Here is a 26,711-nt window from a genome sequence, read left to right as displayed (position 1 = left end):
CCCCCCCCCCCCTCGCGTGCATTGCACGGACGTATTCCCCCTCCTTCTTCGGATGCTTCCTCTGCTTCTTCACACAACTTCATCGTCGCCTAAAATCTCTCCCCCTCTGTCTCCTCCACTTTTTTCTTTTATTTGTTATTTTAAATAATTTATTTCAATTACTTTCATTTAATTTTTATTTAAATGGTAATTTTATTAAAATTACGTAAATTAAATTGAATTTGTCTATATTTATATATTATTTCCATATTACTATTTAGCAGTTATTTTATCGTTTAGTAATTCAATGGGCTGGATTACAGGTTCCAAATACCTTCGTTTTGAAAAAATGGTACCCTGTCCTAAATTAACAGGTCCTTTCTCAAGCAATTGGCCAAACAAATGTGACCCATGACCTGTAATTTTAATTCGGGTCGATTCTATTGACTTTATATGGCTAATAAATGTGGGGTTAAAGAGGTAGTGACCAAAGAAAATTTTATTTGGTTGTTTTACAGTCCCATAATGAGTATTATTCAACAACCACGGGCCACACCATTATGTCGAACACGAAATTTTGAAAGATATTATTTGTCCTTCATTTGATGTCTTCAGCATTCTTCTAGGTTACTAATGTATTCCTTACAAATTCAATGTGTTTGAGCGAGATAAATTGCTGACGTCGAGGACATGTCATATTGGTCAAAACTTGCATATAAAATGTTCCATGTATGCAACATGTTACCTTCTTTGTAGAAGATCCTATTAATGAAAAGAAGCTTAGGTAGGGAGACAACATGCAGCGTGTCACGATCATGCTTCTCCAAGACATATTGTTCATGGTTGCATGCTCGTTCCAAAACTCCTTTTACATGTTTTCATCGTAGATAGGCCTTTACTATTGCACCTTGGGTAAATACGAGGGTGTGTATGACCCTTCACTAAAACCATGTCTACACCCACGTCACTGAGTTATATGTTATTTAAGCCCGTGATATTTCTTAATGAGCCTGTGTATTTCCTCGCGCATATTTTCTAAACATTTTCTCGCAACGTGACTGGAGGCCCAAACATACACCAACGTTGTCCGTGACGTTCGTATTTCTCACAGCTGACTTGTTTACTTGGTTAGAATAAGTGTTATATAATCGCTATCCGCTATTGCAAGAGTGCGATTGTGACATAGTGCACTCTAGCAAATTAAATTCTTTGACTAAGGCCTAGAAGCACTCTGGCTACGAAAATTTAGGTTCTAAAGCCAGCTATACTAATAACCCGGGGCTGACCCTTGAGCAAAGTTGGATATGCAAGGGGTCAATAGGAGATAGACGGGCATGGTTGAAGAGAGAAGAAAACAGGAAAGATGATAAAACTAACAAGGTTTCAAGGAATTCCTTTCGTGTTTCTCGAAAGTTTTCATGCAGCCAATAACAAAATAGTGTGGAAGTTATCTATTTATAATCATCAAATAAATTAAAGTATATGGAAGGAGTAATAAATGAAAAAGAGCACTAAATAAAAAGATACTTATAGTAATAAGACAAATATCTTGCTTATAATAAAATATCAAATATAATATATATGGTAAACTATAATTTAGTACTAAATATTCTTAACAGCCCCGCAAGCTGAGCGTCGGATTTGAACGAACGTGAAGCTTGGATCTGAAAAATTCAAATAAAGATCGAGAAATACTTTTCGTGAAGATGTCAACAACCTGGTTCGAAGGAGACGTAGAGAAACACTTTCTTGGCCATCGAAAACTGTAGAGGGATTGTCTCTCAGCGGCGATTCTGCCTTGACTTCGGCGAGAATATGTCTAACCCATGAAAAAGGATCGTCGCTCAGCAACGATGTTGCCTTGGCTCTGGTGAGAATATGCCTAACCCAAGAAGTAGAAGGGAAAAACCTAGAGCAAGGGACAAAGACAATGTTGAAGCCGGAATAGTCGCCATAGTGGGCGAAGGAGCCAATTTTGTCAAGAAGGGCGGCGACGACTTGGTTGGTGAAGAGGCCAGTGCGGTGCCCAGATTCCAAAGATAAATCTCTACCGAAGGTCGATAGGTTTCTCGAGATCCTACATATTTTCGATAGGAACACTCATGAGGATCCTGAGGTTAGGGTTTCTATGAAGGATGAAGGACCGATTGGGAAGAAAATGAGAGAGGTTATGTTGGCTAAGGGAAAACCGATTGTGTTGGAAAATGTGAGGTTGTATGTAAAGAGTATGGCGAAGGGTGATTTGGAGGTCAAAAGGGTGGAGCCGAAGAGTAATCAACCGGTTCCACCTGTGGCAGCCATGACGACCGCTCCTGCGGCGTCAAAGCCGGCAATGGTGGTAGAGAAGAAGATGAGTAAAGAATTCAGAAGCCATTGAAAATAAATAATTGGGGTTGCTAAACCAAAACGGCTCTAATACCATGAGAATATTTGTTAAAACCACAGTGCGGTGTGAAAATTCTTTATTTATAATCAAATAAATTACAAGGATATAGAGAGAGAAATAAATGGAAAGAGCAATAAATGGAAGGAAAGAAACCTATAGTAATATGATATAATGATAAACTATAATTTAGTACTAAATATCCTTAACACAAGATCATGGTGGTAAGTTCTACCTACGACAGCCAACTGATAGCAAGGGCAAATGAAGGGAGGGCGGTAGACAGCTTTCAAGAGTTCCTTTCAAGCGAACTAAATGCATAAATGTTAAAATGTTCAAAGTGGATAAGTGGCTACAAGATTTAAAGCAGAAGAACAAACCAATGATATATATTCCGAAAGAAACAAGATATATCTCATGTACTAAGCTGATTATAAAGTCTGTAACCAGATGTGCGGCAAAAATTAAAAAACTGGATCTATGGCTCTACGGTTGTCACCTGTTGCCAGTCCCCATCGACAGCTTCCTTCCACAAAGTCACGGCGTTGTTCCCATCAGCCACCGCCAAGATGTTTCCAGTCAAAGACCATGAAACCCTCCAGACAGGAGTTTGGAAATTATTCAATACCTTTCCTTCCCATTGATCCCCTTCCCTGGCTACGGTCCATATGATAACCTTTCCATCCTGAGAAGCACTTGCAATGGTAGATTTTGGTAACCCGAGGTTAGGCGCCCATGCAACGTCCCTAACCCAATCAGTGTGCATTTGAAGTGCAGGGAAACAGTCCATCTTCCAAATCCCATTATATGGTTTCCAAACCTTCACAGTATTATCACAACCACCAGAGCAAAGCTTTTGAACAGGATCAACAAAACCAGAACCAACGAGAGCGCCCGGCGCGGATGAAGGGGCCCATGAGACTGATGTAACACCAAGAGGGTGAGCTTGGTCAATCCTTGATGTATCCCAACCACCATCCGGCCTTGCAGTGAATACTGAGATGTTTCCATCAGAGGAACCACATGCCAAACATAGACCCACTTCATGCGGAGCCCAAGCAATCGAGTTAACTGACGATTTATGCTCATAAAAAACATGAGCTTGAGTCCACTCATTCTGATTTCCCTCCTTCCATATAATCACACGCCCATCATAAGAACATGAAGCCAGCAAAGAACCGAATTTCGGGTGTGCCCAAGCAGCCTGCCAAACTGGTCCTTGGTGACCAGTAAGCGTGGCTAGATGCTGAGAAGCCGAATTGCTGACTCCAATTATCTTAATGGTCTGGTCAGATGAAGCTGTTGCAAGGCGCTTGCCATAATAATCCATCGCAACATCATGGATGGTATCCTGGTGACCACTTTCAATCTTCTGAGCAGGCATTTCTCTAATACCGATATGTCTAACTCTTAAGCTAAGCTAGCAACCGGGATCAATTCGAATACCTAACCAACTTCTGACTAGCCCTCGGACCAAATACAATTCTTATTACACTGTCTTCAATCTATCAGATTCCAAAGGGGAAATAAACTGGAAAACAAAAACATAACAGAAATTCGAAACAATATGAGACAACTCCTAATCGACCCTCGAGTAACTAAATTGCGAATGATAATCGAGTCTAACAAAATTGATAGATCTTATTTCTGAGTTTCAGAGTGTCATCATTGGAAACAGATCGATCAAGTCAACCAAATCCTAAGAAATCAACAACACAGTAACAAAAGAAAACCCGGAAAAGAAACAAATCTCAAATCGATAACGAAAAGAGCGGAGATAAATTCATGGATCGTAAGACAAGACCCAAAACCCTAGAACACAAAATTTAAAGCTCCCAAGTGGGCAAAAGAGAAAAAGAGCAAACCTCGTACGCGAAGTCGATGCAGCTTTCAGGGAGAAGGGATCGTACTCTTCGCCTGTGATTAATGGGGGAAAGGGAAAATAAAACACGAAGAAAGGGGACGTGTTTGAGAAGAAGAACAATAATCAAAGCGAAATGAGGACGGGCAGTTATCGTTTGCCCGAAACCCGCCCCGCCAGAAGTCTGTGTAATTGGGCCTTTGGTGGTTTCATTTGGGCCTTTGATGGACGCGATGACTCCCAATGAGCATATTGGGCCTGGGCCCATATTTGAATTTTCTTCCAAATATATATATATTTTAGGGAAATTGTGGACAGATTTTCTGAATAGCCTCTCATTTATGTTCTCGCATCATCTCTCTGAGTCAGCCTTCCCAAAAATATAAACATAATTAATTTCGAAATTTAAAATTAGCTTTAAATATTACTCTTTTATTATTATTATTATTATTATTGGTATCTTTAAGATTTCGTTGTACTGGACAGATTTTTGGCCCATCATCAGCCGTCAGCCAGTCAGTCTCTGCATTTCATATTTTCAAAAAAATTTAATTTGATGAATTTAAATACATGTTTTATTTACATTAAATGTATATAAAATATTTGTATAGTTAATTTTTAAAATTAAGATTGATTATATGATATAAGTTGCAGGATAAAACTGGCATCCTATGTTCTTTTTATATATATAAATAAAAAATAAATTAAAAAAGAAAAAGAGAAAGGCTCCGGTCATGACGGCGTCAACGTTTGGGGGAAAAAAAGGCGTCAACTCCGGCGGTGGAAAATGGCGTCCACTCCACCAGAAACCTCCACTACCAACACCAACATGATTCAAGCCACGTCACCATCCGGCTGAGGAAAGAGGGAAAGAGGGCCCACAAAAACACATTCTTGAAGTCATCCCCCGGGAGAGTGGACCCCAGCAATATCTTGTCAGGCCATGCCTGTCCACTACTACCACACCCTGGCTGGCCCCACTCTCTTTCCCAACTCACGTCTCACGTGCCTTCTACATGCCATTTCCATGGTTTTATCTTGGATTAAATTTTATCAAAATATTATCGAAATTTATGCTTCTTTTCTAAAAACTACTCCTATTTTTTTAATTAAATATTATTTTTTTTTTAACGCTGTGATAACCGTGTTTCAAATGGATTTATTACACGTTGCAACGCCAAGAGATTCAAAATTGCCAAAGAAGATTAATTAAAAATGTCAAACCTACGCGGGCAAAGCACTTTTTTAGACACTCAAGAACATCAACATTCGTTATAAAGTTCTATTTTTAATTGCATAAAGTTTGTAGGGGTTAAATGATCAATTTGACTTTGTCTTTGAAGATTAAAGAAGATCGAGATTAAATGTCAGCCACAAACGTCTCTTGTGGAGACTATAAATACCCACAATATGTTAGGTAAAAATCCGATTGGGGATGGATGTAATTCATATCTCAAATTGAGACGTTTCTCTCACAAATTTGAGCATCATATTTGTCATTTATAAGTTTGAAGCAATTTTGTGTAGAATTGCATTCGAGCCAATTTAGAACAAAGTTACAAGGTTTTAAATATTGTAAGAGATAATCTAATTCTAGTTTGATTGTTACAAATTTTGTATGAGTGTAATTCAGGGGTTTTTGCTCCAATAAAAGCTTGAATGGATAGAGGACTTATGATTGAGCTTAATTGTCAGAGCCACAAACATCTCCCTTCTTCTTGTTTTATTTCTCATTCTTTCATTTTAATTATATATTAAATTTTAATTCTTAGATGCTATTTTGTTTCGAATAGTAACTAAGAAACCTTATAAATGACATTCAACTTTATCGACTTTTATTTTTTAAATAAATTTCTTTAAAGAAGGATTGGTTTCATAACCATTAATCATTTTTATATTCAATTATAGATTTTAAATATTCATATTAAAAAAAAAACATAAAATTTGGGCGCTAATTTATTTTGTTTGTATTGGAAAAAAACGCGCCAAATTGCAAGTAACAACAATTAAAGGAGAAAAATATGTAACTAAAATAAAAAGTAATGAAAAAAATGAAAAAGAAAGATGGGTTAAAGAAAAAAAAAAAAGACAAAGGATAGAAATGGTATTTTTTCATATCATTATTATTATGTCGCATGTCATATCAAGTCATGTCATGTATGGGGGCTATGTTATGTTGATACGCCATTACCATCTTATATAAATTTAATTCCCATAATACCCCCCAAAATTAAAAATAAAAAAAGTAATTTCATTAAAATTATCCATAAATAAACTCAGTAAATTTTATTTTATACAAAATAATAATAATAATAATAATAATAAATAAATAAATAAAAATTTAAAACCCGAGACGCATGCAAGAAACCTCATCATGGTGTCCTCTGAGCCCTCCCCCCGTTTCGCCTTTTGTATTTTTCAAGCATCCTTCTTAGCGCCTCCCTTTATTTTAATGCCCCTCATTTTCCCACTAATTTACGTTTCTGCCACTCCCACTTTTAGCCTTTTGTTTTCGGCTGCGTTGCTTTTAATATCTGTCACCGCTTTCACATTTGTTCAGTGTGACCAAAAAGCCCTTTTATTCCAATCATTATATCCCATTCTGAAAAATAGACATGGATTTTTAAATAATATCTATAATATACTTGCCAAATTTAAATTTAAAAAATTATTGCCTTCTAAATTCTTTTTGGCTAAGAAAAGGTCAATTTATTAGGCGTTATTTAAAATTTTATCAAATTATTTTTTAAAAAAATATCGAGAAATTAATTGGTGGTAAATTTTAACTTTATTACCAAAGTGCAGGGGTAATATAGACATTTTGAGTGGTAACAGGAATAAGGCAGGAAGAGTTGGTTAGAAACAGCATGATGGGCATTTTTGGTCTTTAGAGAATCGAATTTTTTATATTTAAAAAAAAAAAAAAAAAAAAAAACATGCGCCATTTTCGCACTGCACAGTGGAGGGAAAAACTCAACTCGTTCCGAGCAGAGCCGAAAGTGACGAACCAATGGAAGCTTAGAGGTGAAAATTATTCACATTTCACAGTATCCCTCCAAAAACGTACTCTCTCTCTCTCTCTCTCTCTCTCTCTCTCTCCCCTGGTTTCCATTGCTGTTCTTTCATTGAACCGTATGGTGTAGAATCAGGTTCCATTGAGACCTCAGATTGGTTCCTGTAGCTAGCCTTTCACTTTTTTTTTTCTGTCCCTTTTTCATGTTCTATGGCGTTCGTAGTATTGAGCTCTGTTTGTTGGTTCTGAATCCCCACAAGATGTTTTGGAGATTGGGTGTTGTTCTCGTCGACCAGCACCATGAGGATCGGCGATACGGCGATTTCCGAGGCTTGAGTGGGAGATCGTTTTGAGTATTGGATTGATAATCTTGGGGTTTGAAGCTTCTGAGAGTGTTTGGTGGATTTTTCAGCGACAAGGATGCTGAATCTTTGGTGGGTATTGAAGAACTAGCTAATGGAATTTATGGGTTTGAATTTGTTTCTTTTTTCGTGTTTATTAGGGTTTTTATTTTGTGGTTTCTATGTCCTGGAAGTTCAGATCGTTGTTGATTTTCTGAAGCTCAAGCTTGGTTTGAAGCTCTGATCTCGAAAGATTAGCTTATCCTTGTGTTTAGCGCTTGTCTCACTTTCCCTCAACAAGGACAAGTGCGTAACGGTTCCGGATATTGCTATCGTTTATCGTTTTATCTTTAACGCTGTTGCTAGTGGAATAGCCATTACTATTATACTTGAATTTTGTAGGAGGGGTTGTAGATTGATAAGCTGCGAGTGTTTGTTTCTTTTTTTGGGGTGTGTAAGGATTGCTCAAAGTTTTGCCCAATTTAGCAAAGAGGGTTGTGCTACTTCATCGGCTCCGTGAGAATTCTGAGGTAGAAATTTAATAATGGCTATGTCCTGCAAGGATGGTAACAAACATGGTATCGACAACGGCAAATACGTTCGGTACACACCGGAGCAGGTTGAAGCCCTTGAGCGGCTCTATCATGAATGTCCAAAACCCAGTTCCATTCGTCGTCAGCAGCTTATCAGAGAGTGCCCCATTCTTTCTAATATCGAGCCTAAGCAAATCAAAGTCTGGTTTCAAAATAGAAGGTACTCTTTGCTTAATTCATCCGTTTGTACTTACAATAATGACCCACTTGATTATGGCAGAAGTAGATTTTGAAAAAGATGTGAACCCTTTAGTTAGAGTTTTAATTGCCTTAAATTGTTTCTTCAGATGTCGTGAAAAACAGAGGAAAGAATCGTCTCGGCTTCAAGCTGTGAATAGGAAGCTTACGGCCATGAATAAGCTTCTAATGGAGGAGAATGATAGGCTGCAGAAGCAGGTTTCACAGCTGGTGTATGAGAATGGCTATTTCCGCCAGCATACTCAGAGTGTGAGTTTTGCAGTGAGCTATTATAATATTACCTTTTCTCAATTTCTGATTCATGGGGTTTCCTTGAAATTGATGATTTTTAAAAAACGAAATGCCTTTTTCGATGTTAAATTAATGGAAAAAGGGGGAAACAAACGATTCTTGTCGAGTAGAATTGATTTGTGATGGAATTTTTGCAGACGACGCTTGGAGCTAAAGACACAAATTGTGAACCGGTGGTAACTAGCGGTCAACACAATTTGACATCTCAGCATCCTCCTCCAAGGGATGCTAGCCCTGCAGGGTTAGTGGGCATTTTGGTTGTTGGGTCCTTTTCTAATATCGTAATCTGTGACCACATTGCTGTCCGCGTTTGCAGATGGATTAATTTATTTTTCATATCTTTTCAGACTTTTGTCCATTGCAGAAGAGACTTTAACAGAGTTTCTTTCAAAGGCCACTGGAACTGCCGTGGAGTGGGTCCAAATGCCTGGAATGAAGGTGTCGCTTTGCCCTTCTTTTCATTAAATGTTAAATTGTTCTACTCTGACAATTGATTTCGTTATGCTGAATCTATGGTCAGTAAATAGTTTAAATTTACTGTGAATTCATTCAGTTTTCTCCAATATCATATTCCCAAATGTCAGTCCCTTTTATAATTACTTTTGTTTTCTTTTGTTTGTTTTTATTATTGTTATTATTATTTTCTTCAATTTTCGTTTTTCTTTTACTTATTTGAGGTATATGTCACGGTTTTCTTCTTAAGTAAGTTACTTTCTAAATTAGAATGGGCTAAATTGTTCTCTTTGAATATGATAAAGATCACCTTTTTAAGCCCTTTTCTTGTATCTTCCTTGTATAGCCTGGTCCGGATTCCATTGGAATCGTTGCTATTTCTCATGGTTGCCCTGGTGTGGCTGCACGTGCCTGTGGCTTGGTGGGTCTAGAACCTACTAGAGTAAGTACCATGACTATTAAATTTTAAGTCAACATTCAAGTTTAGGCTAGTGAGACTGTAAAAATGACTAATAAAACTTTCAGGTTGCTGAAATCCTCAAGGATCAGCCATCTTGGTTTCGCGATTGCCGAGCTGTGGATGTTCTAAATGTGCTGCCAACAGCTAATGGTGGAACCATTGAGCTGCTTTATATGCAGGTTACTGTTTATTTCTAAATGTTTTCCATGTCTCTCGTTTGACTCTCAAGCATCTTGGTGACATTGACACCCTCTTATTTCTCCCTGGTTTTGTAGCTCTATGCGCCTACAACGTTGGCGCCTGCTAGGGACTTCTGGTTGTTACGCTACACTTCTGTTTTGGAAGATGGTAGCCTTGTGGTATGCCATTTTTGGATTGTTACGACACACCTTTTGGAAGTTTCGACTACATTTATGCATTTGGGCTGGTTGTCTGAAATCTTTGGTGATTTTATGTATATAGATCTGTGAGAGATCACTTAAGAACACCCAGAATGGTCCAACCATGCCTCCAGTGCAGCATTTTGTTAGAGCAGAGATGTTGCCGAGTGGATATCTGATAAGACCATGTGAAGGAGGTGGTTCTATCATTCACATTGTTGATCATATGGATCTGGAGGTAGCATATACACTTTTATCTTTTTTCCTCAATCAATCATCTCTTTTTTCCTAAACATGTTATTAAATTCAATGAAAAAGGCTAATTTGAGTATATTTGATTCATTATTTAGCCATGGAGTGTTCCAGAAGTATTGCGTCCATTGTATGAATCATCCACTGTTCTTGCTCAAAAGATGACTATGGCGGTAAGATCACTTATGGCCATTAATTTCTTAAGTTGGGAAGAATTCAGTGATGAGTTCATGAATTTGTAAGATTATTTGAATCAAACATTTTGATTCAGGCTCTACGCCAGTTGAGGCAGATAGCTCATGAAGTTTCACAGTCGAATGTAACAGGCTGGGGTAGACGCCCTGCAGCCTTACGTGCACTTGGTCAAAGGCTAACCCGGTTAGCACATAACAACCGATTCTCTATGTTGGCTTTAATAATGTAGCTTTGTTGATTATTTTCATGCTGGGAATATTTTGTAGGGGTTTTAACGAGGCACTTAATGGGTTTAACGACGAAGGGTGGTCTGTGATGGGAAATGATGGCATGGATGATGTAACTATTCTCATAAATTCATCTCCTGACAAGCTAATGGGATTGAACATTTCATTTGCAAATGGATTTTCTTCCATCAGTAATGCAGTTTTATGTGCTAGAGCATCCATGCTGTTGCAGGTAAAGTTTTGTTTTTCTCTTTGATTAATGAAATTATCAGCAATGAACTTCTGCCTGTATGTGAAGATAAGGAGTATATCCATTCAATTTTGCCACTACAGAATGTGCCTCCTGCAATTCTACTGAGGTTCCTGCGGGAGCACAGATCAGAATGGGCAGATAACAACATTGATGCTTATTCTGCTGCTGCTGTTAAAGTCGGCCCTTGGAGCTTACCAGGGTCCAGAGTTGGAAGTTTTGCGAATCAAGTAATACTTCCACTAGCTCACACGATTGAGCACGAAGAAGTGAGTTACATTATGAAAATATTGCAATGAATTATATTCTTAAGGCCATGGCTTGGTATCTTTCTCGCCGTTACGAAACCAAATCGTGTTTTTCTGACTTCAGCTTCTAGAAGTGATTAAACTGGAAGGCGTTGGCCATACACCTGAAGATGCAATGATCCCTAGAGAAATGTTTCTTCTACAAGTAAGTACTTCTTAAGTAGGTTTCTCATCTCATTATATAGTGGCTCTAGGTCCTTATTATTGTTATTTCTTTTCTGATAGCTCTGCAGTGGAATGGATGAAAACGCCATTGGCACATGTGCTGAGCTAATATTTGCTCCAATTGATGCTTCTTTTGCTGATGACGCACCGCTTTTACCCTCCGGGTTTCGGATCATACCACTTGATTCCGGAAAGGTTACTCTAATTAAATCAAATATAAACTTATTCCTTCTCTATTGTATGGGTTCTTTGTGATTACTTTGCTTTTTTTTTCCTCTAGTTAAGTGCTGTTTCTTAGCTAATCGAAGGGTGGGGCTTTGTGAAATATAGGATTTGAGCTCTCTCCTTCTATTGTTATCATTATTTTGATATTGTTGAGCAAATGTTTCAGGAAACATCCAGCCCAAATCGAACACTCGACCTTGCTTCTGCTCTTGAAATTGGGCCTGCTGGAAATAGAGCACCAAACGACGCTGTAAATTCTGGCTGTACGAGGTCTGTAATGACGATCGCCTTTGAATTTGCATTTGAGAGCCATATGCAAGAACATGTGGCATCAATGGCTCGACAATATGTTCGTAGTATTATATCGTCGGTCCAGAGGGTTGCATTAGCTCTCTCTCCTTCTCATTTAAGCTCTCATGGCGGACTAAGATCTCCCCTCGGTACTCCTGAAGCACAGACGCTTGCTCGTTGGATCTGCAACAGTTACAGGTATAATTTCTCTTCAAACATGTTTCTCCAATTCCCGGTCTAGCTGAGATGATACTCTTTTTCATGTTGCTATTGGGGAATGACATTCTTTGTCTATAATGATCAAGTTTAAGAAAATGTCTCTATTGCTCGCCCTATCAAATTTTGCTTTCAGGTGCTACTTGGGGGTGGAGCTATTAAAATCTGGTAACGAAGGAGGAGGTGAGCTTGTCCTGAAAACATTGTGGCATCACTCGGATGCGATCATGTGTTGCTCTCTAAAGGTGTGTATGTCGTATCAAATCGTCTCGTCGAAAAAAATTGTACATTGAGCAAAAGCTTCATCTACCTTATACATATCTGCAGCACTTAATTCAAAAACCTTTGTAGCCTATGCAGGCATTGCCAGTGTTCACTTTTGCAAATCAGGCAGGCCTCGACATGCTCGAGACAACCTTAGTTGCACTACAAGACATAACATTGGAAAAAATATTCGACGACCATGGAAAAAAGACGCTCTGCTCCGAATTTCCACAGATAATGCAACAGGTCTTTACCCATTTCCCCAACCTTTCCACAAAAAAAAAAACGACCATCTCGAAATCACTAATGATACTCTCTTGTTCTCCCAGGGATTTGCCTGTCTTCAAGGAGGCATATGCCTATCGAGCATGGGCCGACCTGTCTCATACGAAAGAGCTGTGGCTTGGAAGGTACTAAATGAAGAAGAAAATGCACACTGCATCTGTTTTATGTTTGTGAACTGGTCTTTTGTCTGATACTAAGGTTGCCTAGATGAAGTTCAAGACTTATTTACTGTTAGATCTCTTTTGTTAGTTCTTTTGTTTATGCAAACTTTGGATCCTAAGAGTTGGCCTGCCCCTTCAGTACTCACACTCTTTGTTCATCATTGTATCTAATGTTCTTAGTTTTCTTAGTTAATTTCAGTGCCCCATTTGACAACAGTAAACAAACAAAATCATTTATTTGAACAAAGCTTCATATCCATACATGCTGTTCATACCACTACTTTGCTTGTAAAGCAGCCCGTCATCATTGACACTGAGCTACAAGCTTACCAACTTGTTAAGGATTAGCACATAACAATACAAATACCAAATTTTAGGTACCTTTTTACAGAAGAGAAAAAAAACCCATGAAAGGGCAACAAAAATATTAGATACCCACCTAGAAAAAAATGACCTTTCGAACGAGTCGATTAAACTAGGTGTTGATTAAACTAGGTGTTGAAGAAGGCTCAAATGACATTAATGGAAGTCAAAAGTGCAGCTAAAGTGGCTAATCTCAAGCAAAATATGGATTAGTTTTGCAGTTTGAGATTGCTAATATCCTCTGATCTAGTGATGGCTGGAATACAGCTTGAACTCCTAGCAATCCCACCTTTCTTTGGAGCTGCAGCTTTGTCTCTAGGACTCAAAGACTTAGCCCTAAAGCCTCCTCTCCCATCCATTCTACTCTTCTTCAGCATCTCTCTCATTGCCTCAGCCTGAAACAAAACTGGATAAGCCCTCCCCAGTTTGTTAAACCTTGCGCAGGCGCTCATGTGCGCGTTCAATGCCGTCTCTTTGCTCCCTCCATGCTTCTCAACTTCCCCTTCCACAGCCTCGGCGCAGAGCCCGCAAATCCACTTCCCAAGAAACTTGTCCCTCATCTGATCAATGTACTCTTGAGTGTACTCCTCGCACATTCCACAACACTCACACCGTGCATCCTCGATCTCTGATATCGGTGGAAGCGTTCCTTGTGTGGTATCTGATGTTATCGTTAACTCCTTCAATTCCATTGATATGTCGGAGATTGTTCTTTGGAGGGCATTGGATGAAAGTCTTGGTGGTTTGGAGAAGTTGCTCCTTGACATTGCCTCTCCATGTGGTGCCATTTTTGTTGAAGAAGAACAAGAAATGCTTGGTTTTTTAAGAACTTGAATTCAGTTTCTGGGTGAAACGAGGATAATCTTCTAATGGTTGTAGAAGTTAAGTGGGAGATTTTGGTGTTATTTATAACAATTGGGAGTATGGAGGAAAGAAGTTTCTGTGGATGAAAGGAGACTCACATGACACTTACCAAAGTTAACGTGAAGAGTCATGAACATGCACAAATCTTCCAGAGATTGATGCCTGGTTGCTTGCCTTTTTGTTGTTTTAAAATAAATTTATATGGCTGCAATTCCACGATGAACACTCTCGTCTTTTCGATTTATTATGATATTGTCTGTTTTCGGTTCGAGTCGTTCATACTGTTGAAGATATTGTCTTTTATCGTTTCTACATTTTGTAATCAAGAACTTTCTTACCGTTCCATTGTACAATACAATATCGAATTAATTTCCCTCGAACAATCTTTCGATATATCATGTCAACGAAGAATCGTTAATTTTATTATAATATATTTGCATGTAAATAGAAATAAAAAAAAATGCATATTATTGATTTTCACTAAAAGTTTACCTTTTCTTTCTACTTAACTGTCACAAGCCTCATCTCTTTATGTCATGTTTTCACTATGAAGTTTTGCTTTTTGGAATTAGTTGATCAATTAATGCAAAGTTGATACTTATTTTACACATTTTAAAAAAAAAAATAATTAAATTTAATCCATATCTATGTAATTAATTATACACCAATTGTGACTTTCAAATTTTTGTTTATTTAATTTTTCTAAAAAAAATTAATAAAATCGGTCATGTCTATTTTAATTTAAAAAGTTGGCGTATAATGTAACTATACATCTCAACTCAATTAATACTGATATTTTCTAAAAGTTATGTCATAGTTTGATTAAAAGGACAATCTCAACCATTCAATAATAAAAACGTTAAGTTTACAAAATCAATTTGAATATAGTTTATTGATTATTATAAATTATCAGTTCTCACTTTGAGCATAAGCTCTCATGGTGGACTTTCATCATCTAACACATTCCCTCGAACAAAGTACGGCTCCCCTTAATCGAAGTTCAACTAAGTTTACGACATGACTCTGATACCATGTTAAATGAACACGAACTTTCCACACTAGTATAATATTGTCCACTTTGAGCATAAGTTCTCATGGCTATGCTTTGACTTCCCAAAAGGCGTCATTAATTCCTTAAATTAGCATACGTGAGACTCTCATCATCTAACACATATATCACCTTAATATTTTTTTTATGAGGCTAACAACAATTATTAACCTATTTTTCACAAATTTATAAATCAAAAAACGTTTATTACTCAGAAATATTGTCACTTTCAGAGGGGGAAAAGGAGGAGGTTTAGAGGTCACGAGCCAGCAGTCAGGAGCCACACAGAGACGCCATATCTGAAAAGCTTCATCTTTTCCAGTTTCCATCACCATTATTTATGACCATACAAAAACAAACACACACCAACACACACACACACACACTGCAAAATATCTTCAAAGGGTTTCAACTTCAGTTCTCAGGTATCACGAAAAGCCAAACGAAGCTTGTTATTAAATGATTACCAAAAGGAACTGTCTACGCATTAAATGAGCGAAGATGAACAAAAAAAGGTGGCTTTTTTTCAAGTGGGTTTGAGCCGAACGAGGCCTACCAGGACTGCATAGCCTTTAACCAAGTGGGTTTTGCATTTGGTAGTGATTGGCCTTGGAGTTTGACATTTTTGGCTTCCCTTTCTATGCTTCTGCTACCCACTAAGTTAAAAGAGATATTGAACTTATACATGTACCAGAGTGCATGGGGATCATATCCTTGTTCATTCTTTTTAGGAAAGTGCAAAATAAGGGTGTCCAATTTCGATTTAAGGTACGAGTTTCTTGAGAATCGAGTAGAAGGAACCGACAAAATCGACCACCATGGTTAATTAAGGAGAAGATCATGGAAAAGTATGAATAAGAGTGTCGAATTTCGATTTAAGATATTAAACTTATCATTTATATTGCCTTTTGGGTGTTATTTTTTCTCCTTCGGTTGAGGATTTCTCGTTTTGAATCCAAGTCGGCGGTAGGAGTGTTAACAATATTGAGGATCGTTGGGAAAGAAGTTTCAGATTGACTAATTAAGAAGAATATCATTGACTAATTAAGAAGAATATCATGAGTTTATAAGTAAGGAGCTTAAACTCAAACGAGACAATAGTATACCACTGTAGAATCAAGTTCTTGCACAAAATTATTATCTATTTATTTATTTCATAGCAAATCCACTATGAAAGAAAATGGAGTGGTTGTTGTTGCTTTTTGCTTACATTCCCATATAACACCCATTTTAATTTCTCAAATCTTGCTTTCAAAACTCTCTTTCCAAATCTCTCTGCCCCCGTTTTCTAAAACTTTCTTCTTGAACCAAGGCAGAGGTTCGAGCATACGTCGCTTGGTCGTAGGCGATGCAAGAACGAATAGCTTAACTTCTACTAGGAATGAGTACCACACAATCGCAAGTCTACTGCCATCAAAATAGACAAGTGGTAAGAGATCCCAAAACAATGATTTTTTTTAATGTAGTTTGGTCCAAAGAAGTGCCCAGCCCACGGCCCAATTAAATGATGCCATGATCACGTTGAAGGCCCATATTGAAAGCCCATTAAACTTACTATTGGGCTTAAATGCTAGTCACGGATCAAAATTAAATTCTTATTGGGCTTTCTACATCCCATCACGGCCCATAACTTTTATAAAAGCTGAACCGCCTCCTTTTTTCTTCCTCCAGATATTACTGAAACAGCGGCTCCATCGAGATTTGATCACATGCTCTATCTTTCTAATCACACCGTCCAGCCTGGCTAAAAGACACGTGTTTATTTTTATTTTAAAAAACTATTCAAAATTATCATTAACGTTGCAACGTGTCAGAAGTTACATTTGCAAGAAAAAATACAATTATACAAATTACGAAACACACGTGTCAAATAGTGTTATATTTACTTGGTCTTTATTACTTAAAAAACACATTATCTCTATTTTTTAAATTAAATTAATAAAAACATCCTAAAAACTTCAAAAATGTTAATATTTTGTTTAAAAGTTATTTGAAAAAAAAAACGTTTAAATTTTCTCTTCAAAATTATATTGAGTAATCCGTTTCAAAAATACCCACGAAATATCAAAATTAAGGGTGTTTTTCTTATGGTGCTTCACCTCTAATCATCCTTGCAGCATTCTCATGGGGGCTCACCTTTTTTTGTCTGAGTGCACGCACGAAAGTCTCATCATGAACATCCTTTTCATTTTCAGATACATCATTTTTTGTTTTCCTCTGTTTTGACTGACCGGGTCAGTCAGCCCTCAACCAACTAAAATATTTCTTCATCAATTCCTCTCACCTCTAACAAGGCAGAGCTAACCCAACATTCTTCTGCTCTCTAAAAAGCTAAAGCAATCTTAGACCCTCTAAGTCGAATGGTGCATAGATGCATTTGAGCTACAAATAAAACTTTTAAAAGTTTAGAATTTTTAAAATAAAATATTAACAATTTTAGAGAATTTTTATTAATTTAGTTTTTATTTTATTAAATATTAGCTTATAATTGGAGTATATACATTTATTTTGGTCCATAGAAAATTAATATTAATTTAGATAAAGTAATAAGATAAAAATGAGAGGCGATAGCATATTATAAAATGGTTAGCTGAAAGTCCAATAATTAATGAATAAAATAATAATAAATACTATACCGTACACCCAACACAAAGCTTTCTTAACCCATACACCCTCCGCTACCCCTTTAAATACCCTGTTTCCGCTTCCCTTCTTAGTGTGTTGGAAAAAAACAGCTCCCATTTCTTCTCTCTCCCCAAAAAACCCTCCAAAACTCAAGAAATCCACCAAAACCCTTCAAAATTACAGACCCAAAAATGGAAAATAACCTCCCCATAATGGCCAAAAAGGTCTGGAATTTGGTTCGTGTCGTTTATTTCCTTCTCCGTAAAGGCATCTCCAAGAGCAAGCTCATGCTCGACCTCAATCTCATGACCAAGCGCGGCAAACTCGCCGGCAAAGCCATCAGCAACCTCATGTTCCACCACCACTACCACGCCGCCGCCGCCTCCCCTTCCTCCTCTCCTCCTACCTCCGCTGGTCAACTCCCCTTCCCTGTCGGCGCCGACGAGTACGAATTCAGCTGCAGCAATAGCCCCGCCTTCCCTGCCTTCCACGTCGGCAAGCGCCGTCGTAACCAAAACCACAACTCCTTCTTCGCGTGTGCTCACGCGCCTGACACACTCGACGATGACGCAGCTGCAGTTAATGCCGTTAATGCCGTTGTCGAGATTCTGAATAACCACACCGGCGCGTCCTCGACACCACCAATCCCAGCCTCCCCTGCTCTCCCCGGATTTGGCCCGACTCCCAGGAGAGTCCGTCAGCTTAGGATAACCGACTCGCCGTTTCCTCTACAAGACGCTAACGCCGATCCGTTAGTTGACAAAGCGGCCGATGAATTCATCAGCAGGTTTTACAAGGAGCTCAGGCTCCAAAAAACCGCCGACGAGAACTGAACTCCGGCGCCGGTCTGAAGCTGATAATTATATATATATATATATATATATATATAATCCTTTTAGCTACGTGGCATTGTTGTTGTCTTGAATTATAAGAAAAATGGAAAAATAAAGTTCTGAGTGTATTTTGTTTATGAAAAAAAAAATTGAAAAAAAAAATTATTAATTATTTTTCATATTATAATTATTCGATTCGATTCCACATTCATGTAAATTCAAAGTATCTCCTAATTATGATGAGAAAATCCAACGACTTAAGTACAATTTTAAGTACAAATTCCTTATCTTTTTTATATTTTAATTATTGAACATGAACAGAACAATAAACATATTATTATTTTTTTAATTTTAAAAATTTGAAATAGCCTCTTCCTTTAAAATTTATTTTTCCCAAAAACAATTATAAAAAATGAAATTAGAAGTACAAAATATCTACCAAAATGGATAACCCAATGTACTTAAATTATATAATTATATATATTTCAATTTTTTATATGTACTGTTGTGTTCTTAGGCGTAGATTTAAATATGACGTCTTTTCTTTATTTTATGACGCAATATCTTTTTAATATATTAAATTACAAATTAAATATTTTGTGTTAATTTGAGATTTTAACGATGGAATTTCATGTTTAGTATCTTCAGATCTGACCCAAAAATCTTTTTTTTTTAATTATTTTTATAAAATATTAAAGTTAGAAATTAATAATAATAATAAATTAGTCCAAGTTGCATAAAATAAATTAAAAAATGGGAATTAATTGGTATAAATGTATGGGGAATCCGACGTGGAAAATGATAAAAAAAAAATTAAGGCGTTTGGGAGGGGGAAAAGTGACTTTTACAGCCTTAACACCACAGCTCCCACTAAGAAGCGAACAGTGGAAGGATCCCACCATCTTAAAGCTTTGATCCAATATAAGCCTTATTACTTAGCTGGCCCCCTCTAAATTTTTTTTTTTTAAATATTCTAACTTTTTTTTTCCTTTTTGCTTTTGTTTTCACTCTCTTGTTTATGTAAAGCCATGACATGCCAACAGATTTCATTTGTATTCTAATGGGATTTGTTATGGCCTTTATGTTTCTCTCTTTCCCTAAGTTTCACGTCCGTTTTACGACCTATTACAAAAATAAGAATTCAAAAATTTAGGTTTGGTTCTCCATTACTCTCGTGTGCGGTTTAGCTTGACACTCAAATTCGCCATTTCAGCCTTTACCATCTCAACCGTTGCTCTTATGTCCTCCAACATTTCAACTACCATTTGAAACGATCTCATCTTAGGCAATGTCTGGGCAACAGAGTCCATAATAGTGTGAAAACCTCTCTTTCGTAGATGTGTTTTAAAAACTGACTGTGATATGTAATGGATCAAAGCAGATAATATGTGTCAGCGTTTGGTTTGAATTGTTATACTCATACTCAAAACCATCTGTTGCTGTGGTCTTGTCTAGGATTTGAACATACCCATAATATTTTATTTGATTAGGGGTGGTATTTAATGTTTTTAAAATGATTAAAAGTTATTTAGGACATGTAACATTACTTTTAAAATTTTTGAGTAAATTAATGTTAGTTTGAGTGAATAAATGGTTCCAAGGGATTGAATTATTGTTAAAAAAAAGTTGTATAAAAAGAGAAAAATTGATTGAGGGGCTGTGAATATCGTACCATTATTGTGTTCTGTTCAACGTTGGAGCGTGATAAAGTAACCGGCTGGGTATCTGATGCATCCCCCCTCCATAAATATCTTCCAATTCCACTTTTTTTCTTTTCTTTTTCACTTTTGATTCAACAAAATTCACTAAATTATTGCTATAATTATTAATCAAATATTTCTTTTTTTGTTTTGTTCTGTTTTAATGTAGAATTGTTGTGTTTTTAGTACAAAATTTGGTGCCTACTATATTTGTTAATTTTTATATTTTATATTTTTTAAAACTAAAATTTAATTATTCTTGGACACGGGTGTTGACGAATGATAATACCTGATTGTCTCGATATTCTCTTGCATCCACTGTGACATGATCGCATTACCTACTCGTCACTTCTAAGAGCGAAAACACAGATTAGTATGCTTTGACCTCACTCACATGTTCCTTAAAAAACTTTTAAAGAGTTTACTCAACATACGATTACTTCAAATTAAACGTGTTTATTTTCAAATTGTAACCAAATTTATTTATTTTAAATACATATATTGCATTATTTAATTATTTAGGTAGAGAAAAATAATAATAGAGAAGATAAATCTATTGTTACAAAAATGTTAGTATAAACTAAAAATAACAAAATTAAAAAAATTATGAATTAAAACATATCGATAATTTAAAGACTCAAAACTAAATAAAATTGAAATACTAAATTTATTTAAACTGAAAAATAAATATTGTATATTAAATTAAATATGGTGTGACATGATGACGTCAATATGATGTAAATTTCCTTTCTTATTGTGTCTCGGTAAACGGGAGATTTTGATGTCGTTTTGATTTTTGAATCAGCCCATTTTTGAGAAAGCTAAAGAAAACGCTGGCGATTTTAGGTAAAAGCATGGAAGCATGGGACACGTGTCGCGTTTTTAACTAAGTATTTGATTGGTTTTTTTACATGTAACACTATGTGTGGCAGCCGCAATTTATTATATGATTTAATTTGATCTTATAATATATAGTTTTTCTTGGCCATAATTATTAAGGGTAGGCATGTGGAGAGGTCACACGGCTGGTTGGCATTTCGTGTGGGATTTGGTTAATCTTTTTCTTCCTATCAAGAGATTTGATTAATAGTCTCCCATACTTTAATAAAAATGACAATAATCACTCTCAAACTCTCATATTATTATTAATTTTAAATATAAAAAAATTGTGAGTTAGTTTAATGCAATTAGTAATTTCACTATTTTTAATTTAGATTCAATTTATTTTTAGTATTTAAATTTGATATTTTATGAGATTTTAGTTAATATGTATTTTAAATAAATATAATTTTTTAAATAATTAAAAAAAAAAAGAACAATAAAATATCGGACAATCGGACCCAAAATAGAGACTTGAGTTGGATTGTGAATTTTATTTGAATTGTTCGAGTCACTAATATTAATATTAATCTAAAATTTTTGGTGGATCGAAAAGATTAAAAACTCCATATCTAGCTGGCTTGAAAAAAAATTAATTTTTTTATTATATATTAAAATACTTTTATTTTAATTCAATAGAAATTATTTACTGAATGTCAATAATTTACTAATATAAAATAATATATTAGATATAAATTAAAATTTTAAGAAACCATCCTTACGAAATTAATTCATTTATTACAAAATTTAAATTAATAGAGACTTTTTTGCCTCCATAATTTATTATAAATAAATTAATAATTAAACACTAAAATAGGCACAACAATTTAATAATAAAAAGTACATAATTTAATCCAAAAATAAACCAAATGAGAAAAGCAGTTGCCATGGCAGGTTCCTCGAAGTTCCTAAAGTATGGAGATATATATATATATATATATATAATAATAATTATTATTATTATTTAAATAATAATAAAAGTAATAATATAATAATAATAATAATAAATGAATAGATGGCGTCTGGAGAGCCGGGAGACTTGCCTACGAAGGAATTCGGAAGCATGCATTTTTTTGGGAGTCTAAACCTAAACCCAATAAATAATAATAATAATAATAAATAAATAAATAAATAAATAAGAGGTGCGTCCTAAAAGAACCATCACAAGTTTGAACCGATTGATTAAAATCCAACCCTTCATTTATGCAATGCCCTAATGATTTTCAACTTTATTTGAGAAATCAAAATTGGTTGACAAAACACCAATTTCAACTTTGAATATTCTTTTTAACATATAGTCTTATGTCACGTCACGTGAATTAGTTCAAGTATGCATTAATTAAATCGAACTTTAGAATTATTGAAATTATGGTATCATAAAAGAAATTAAAAGCCACTTTAATATTTTGGCACATGATATAATTTCATGTTTTCTCAATATTCTATTCATTTTATTGGTCAATTTCAAGTTTTAGATGTAATAATTAGCGTTAAGTGGCCCCAAATTAAAAGTGCATTTTTGCATAAGAATAATTTAATTCTTTTAGAAAAGCATTTTTGCATAACAAATTTTGTGTGTAAAAGAATAAATAGCGTTAGTTATTCGATATATGTTAGAGATTCTATTTAATTCGAAGTATCATGTTTTGTGGGGGATCCACCTCAAATGAGGTAGAGAATCTCTGTTTAAATGATAAATAAAGAGAAATACTTTATATAGAATTAACTTGTTACATTTATATATTCATTCTTATTTAGGTGTGAAATATTAAGTTGTTTATTGATTTTCTTTTTGTTTTTATAAACTAATTATTAAATTTATTGTGATCATTTACCTTTTATGAAAAATTATATTGAAAAATGAAAAATTATCTATTACTTTTTAAAAAATTGAATATATTTTTTAAAAAAATATTAAAAAATGAAAAAAATTCCGTCTGTCTAACTTGGATAATCTCCTTTAATTTTATGAGTGTTAAAATCTTTTTAAATAAGAGCATTAATGTTACTGTCCATACACTAATGTTAAGGTTACATTAAAATTTTTTATAAAAAAATTAAAGATATTTTAAGTTTTTTAAATAAGTTTAAGAATATTAATAAAACTTTCGAAATTTGAATACAATTTTTTTAAAATGTTGGAAAGTTCAAAAGATATTTTTTAAACACTTCAAAACCTATTTTCGAAATAAAATATTAATAATTTTCATCCAAAATAAGATAAAATGCAAAGCTCGCCAGTATTTTTTTATTAATTTAACATAAAATAAAGCTAAAATTTAAAAGTAGTATTAATACTCTAAAGTTTATGGGCAGAAATTACTTTACCTTTTAACGTTATGTTTTAAAAATTCATGAGTATTTGTGGTTAGTAACGATAACAATATCTTTATTTATTTTTTAAATTTAAAAAAAATTTAAACGTATTATTAAAATAACGTATTAATGGCTCTAATTAGAACTAATGTAAGATTAATTTTGCGATAAATAAAGACTAGGGATATTTCAATTAATTTAACGTATTTTTCCCTCTCCTCTTTGGTTAAGTAAGCGAGCTAATGGGGCGAGGGTTGGTTCCAATAGCGTAAAAAGGTAAGATAAAGAAAACAAGGTGCGCGGCCCCAACGTTGCGGTAGTCGGAGGAAAACCATGAGCTTGCCATTGCGACTTCCTCTGGCTCACCTCAAATGGGAAACTGCCAAAATTTTAAAGCCAAGTGTTTCTTCCTTTTTGTAAAGCCTCTAATTCTTCATTAATGCAACCGCCTTGCCTTTCTACTTTTCCCCATCTACCCACTAACTCATAAAGCTTTGTTTTCATTCTTTACCTAATTCAAACCTTACTTTCAAAACGAACACTTCCCCGCCCCTAATAACCCCTCCTACTAATTCTCGTTACGTAATCCAACATAAAGGGGTTCATATACCTCCATAACTCGATCAATTCAAATGATAAGAATTGAGTTAGGTTAGATTTTTTTTAGCTGTGTTTAGTTTTTTTTTTATAGCCCACAAAATTGATTCAATTTTGAGGTTGACATTGTTTTTGTCCAATACCTAAAAATAAAGTTACAGACCAATTCAACCCAACTCAACCCTACTCTACTTTAATAAAGATTAATGCTTATAACCAAGGTTAGTGATGGGTTGTTGCTCGTAAATATTTTATATTTAAATTTATTAAGCAGAATTTTAAAAATAATTATAAAAAAATAATAATAAATAAACAATTCCATCGACCCAAAATAGAGGATTGCTTAGATTATTAATCCAACTAACCCGTTTAAAGAATTTTTCCTGACTCTACTGGTATACTCCTAATTGTAGATACTGGTTGGTTTTGAGGGTGAGTTTTGTGTTAGAAAAGTTATTGACAAGACCACCACAATGTTTGATGAACAAATAGTTTTTTGTTTTTCGATTTTAGAAATTAAGCATATAAATAATATTTCAAATACAAAATTTTAAAATTAAAAATAAAATGTTTTAACTAATTAAATACTCGGGAAGATTCAAAACTCATTTGTTTTCTATTAATCTTTTGATTTTTTGTGACACTCTGAATAAAAAGGAGATACATGAATTAATCGAGACCACATCTAAATAAGAGCAATCTTGAGAAAAGGATGACCAAGAAAGCTTAAAAGAATTGAAAGTTTACCTACGATAACAATTGAATACATAAGAGTGAGGATAAAACATGTTGAAAGGGCTCGTGTTGGTTTGTGGGGATTGTTTTGACTCTTAGAATCGATAAATAAGTAACATGATCATATCGCAAGAGAATGCTAAGACTATTAAGTATTGTATCATGATCTGAATCTTAGACGTGAGTCGTAACATTTTCTCATACATTTAACGGTATATAATTATCGACCAAATACAAAATGGTTCGACAAGTTGGCTAAGCACAACGGACTTTTGTAATCTAAAATGTCAAACCTACTTTGCTATTTCTTTCAAGACTTCAAAAACCATACTTTCAATAATTGAGTGAATTCTTTTCTACACTCATAAAGCCATTCTCTTAATTGCCTTTTATTTTTATTTTTATTTTTATCTTTCTAGAAACATATTAAAAGCCCATTCTAGAAATTAATTCTAGAAAATCATAATTAATGGTAGAAATATTAGTTTTTTAATCTAAAAATTACTTTACAAAATAGTCCTTCATATTTTAGTAAATTCTTAAACTTAACCCTTAATATATTAAAAGTCACCCCAAAAATGTTTTGTAGATGGGAAATTAATATATATTAAATTAACTTTTATTAATATATTTAGATATTGACGTGTTTTAATGACAGCGCCAAATTTGTTAATAAAAAAAAATTTAATCAAGGATTTTTAATACATAAAAATATAAAGTTGAAATTTTTAAAGAATTAGGGACCATTTAGCAATATTAGCATAATTATAATTTACGAGACAGACCACGGCGGCCAAAAAAAAAAAAAACGAAGGATATTTTATTATTTTCTTCCCCTTTAATTTTTTTAAATAATAAAAAATAAAAAATAAAATAAAGATTTACAAGCACAATTTGAACAAGAAACGTCCAGCTGCCTGTCATTTCACCTTTTCTCTTTTCCTTGGAAGAAAAATAACCAAGAATTTTATTTAATTTTTCTTTTTCTTTTTATTTAAAAGCCCCGGCTTTGTTTTTTTTTTTTGGCCACTTTAAATGATTTTTTTAATGTAATTATCATATTTTTAATTTAATTATTAAATTTGGCGTGCGTAAAAATCAAGGAATAAAATACTGGTATTAAAAACGCCGCTATGAGCACCAAGTAGGAACAAACGTACGCAATTGATTTATTTTATTTATGAGCGACATGTCGGCCCCAGACCAAGCAATTAGTCTTGTTGCTACTAAAGTACGGCTACAACACAAATGTTATTTTAAATAAATAAATAAAACACTATTTATTTGTTTCTTTAATGTAATTTCAATTGACACCGACATTTTTGTGTCTAGATATTATCATATATACCATCATATCATGTGTGGTAACATATTTTTAAATAATATTTTCTCGTATTTGACTAATCAAAATATTATATTTTAAAATTTTCAAATGTTGTTTTTTTACATTTAGCAAATTCGGGTTACAGGTGGACACTAGGTCGTGTGCTAGCGAGAATGATGGGCTTCGAAGAGGGTGGATTGTTAGATCCCACATTGATTGGAGTGAGGACGCTGAGCTCCGAATGAGGTGGACTGTGAGATTCCACAACGGTTTGAGAGAGCAACGAAACATTTTTTTATAAAAGTGTAGAAACTTCCCTCTACGAGACGTGTTTTAAAAACCTTGAGAAAAATAAAAAAAAAAGACAGTATTACGAGCGGTAGGCTTGAATTTTTACCATATAAGTACAATATAAGCTATTTTAGACATAAAATTTTAATTTTAATGTGTTTATCTATAATAATTATTATTATTCCGTTTTAGCAAATACCACTATAACAAAAATTAATTTGAATTAATGTTATAAATTATATAATAATAGGGTCCAATTGCGGTTACGTACGCAAAATAACTCGGCCCATCCGGCAAGGTAACTGGATTGGCTTTCCAAAATTTGAGATGGGCCGGATCATGATT

General features: G+C 34.6%; 4 protein-coding genes across 7 annotated transcripts; 2 read left to right on the top strand and 2 right to left on the bottom strand.

The window, feature by feature from the left end:
• Window positions 1-2,658: 2,658 nt before the first annotated feature.
• On the bottom strand, window positions 2,659-4,351 carry LOC111464548 (protein transport protein SEC13 homolog B-like). Its single transcript, XM_023108791.1, has 2 exons — window positions 4,228-4,351; window positions 2,659-3,893 (listed from the first exon to the last, which is right to left on the bottom strand). The coding sequence occupies exon 2, from the start codon at window positions 3,744-3,746 to the stop codon at window positions 2,841-2,843; it is 906 nt and encodes a 301-aa protein (XP_022964559.1). The 5' UTR covers window positions 3,747-3,893; window positions 4,228-4,351; the 3' UTR covers window positions 2,659-2,840.
• Window positions 4,352-7,179: 2,828 nt separating this feature from the next.
• Window positions 7,180-13,005, top strand: LOC111464475 (homeobox-leucine zipper protein ATHB-15-like). 4 transcript variants are annotated; one of them, XM_023108688.1, is made up of 19 exons: window positions 7,180-7,670; window positions 8,037-8,330; window positions 8,458-8,617; window positions 8,797-8,900; window positions 9,007-9,097; window positions 9,459-9,554; window positions 9,638-9,751; window positions 9,848-9,931; window positions 10,035-10,190; window positions 10,303-10,377; window positions 10,476-10,582; window positions 10,666-10,858; window positions 10,960-11,145; window positions 11,249-11,329; window positions 11,410-11,544; window positions 11,741-12,063; window positions 12,218-12,326; window positions 12,433-12,591; window positions 12,675-13,005. In XM_023108688.1, the coding sequence occupies exons 2-19, from the start codon at window positions 8,122-8,124 to the stop codon at window positions 12,819-12,821; spliced, it is 2,529 nt and encodes an 842-aa protein (XP_022964456.1). In that variant the 5' UTR covers window positions 7,180-7,670; window positions 8,037-8,121; the 3' UTR covers window positions 12,822-13,005. The 4 variants fall into 4 exon arrangements, with proteins under 4 accessions (XP_022964456.1, XP_022964455.1, XP_022964454.1 ...); XM_023108687.1 differs by having other exon boundaries at window positions 7,777-8,330; XM_023108686.1 differs by having other exon boundaries at window positions 7,180-8,330.
• A 3-nt stretch (window positions 13,006-13,008) lies between these two features.
• On the bottom strand, window positions 13,009-14,308 carry LOC111464482. Its single transcript, XM_023108700.1, has one exon. It carries the CDS (start codon window positions 13,940-13,942, stop codon window positions 13,364-13,366), a length of 579 nt encoding a protein of 192 aa, XP_022964468.1. The 5' UTR covers window positions 13,943-14,308; the 3' UTR covers window positions 13,009-13,363.
• Window positions 14,309-17,903: 3,595 nt separating this feature from the next.
• LOC111464220 lies at window positions 17,904-18,524 on the top strand. The gene has a single exon (XM_023108315.1). The coding sequence runs from the start codon at window positions 17,904-17,906 to the stop codon at window positions 18,522-18,524; it is 621 nt and encodes a 206-aa protein (XP_022964083.1).
• The last annotated feature ends 8,187 nt before the right edge of the window (window positions 18,525-26,711 follow it).

This window comes from Cucurbita moschata, unplaced genomic scaffold (genome assembly GCF_002738365.1).
Source record: "Cucurbita moschata cultivar Rifu unplaced genomic scaffold, Cmos_1.0 Cmo_Scf00030, whole genome shotgun sequence".
NCBI lineage: Eukaryota > Viridiplantae > Streptophyta > Magnoliopsida > Cucurbitales > Cucurbitaceae > Cucurbita > Cucurbita moschata.
Note: the sequence above shows the minus strand (reverse complement) of the source record. Positions and strands in the feature narration are given on the sequence as shown.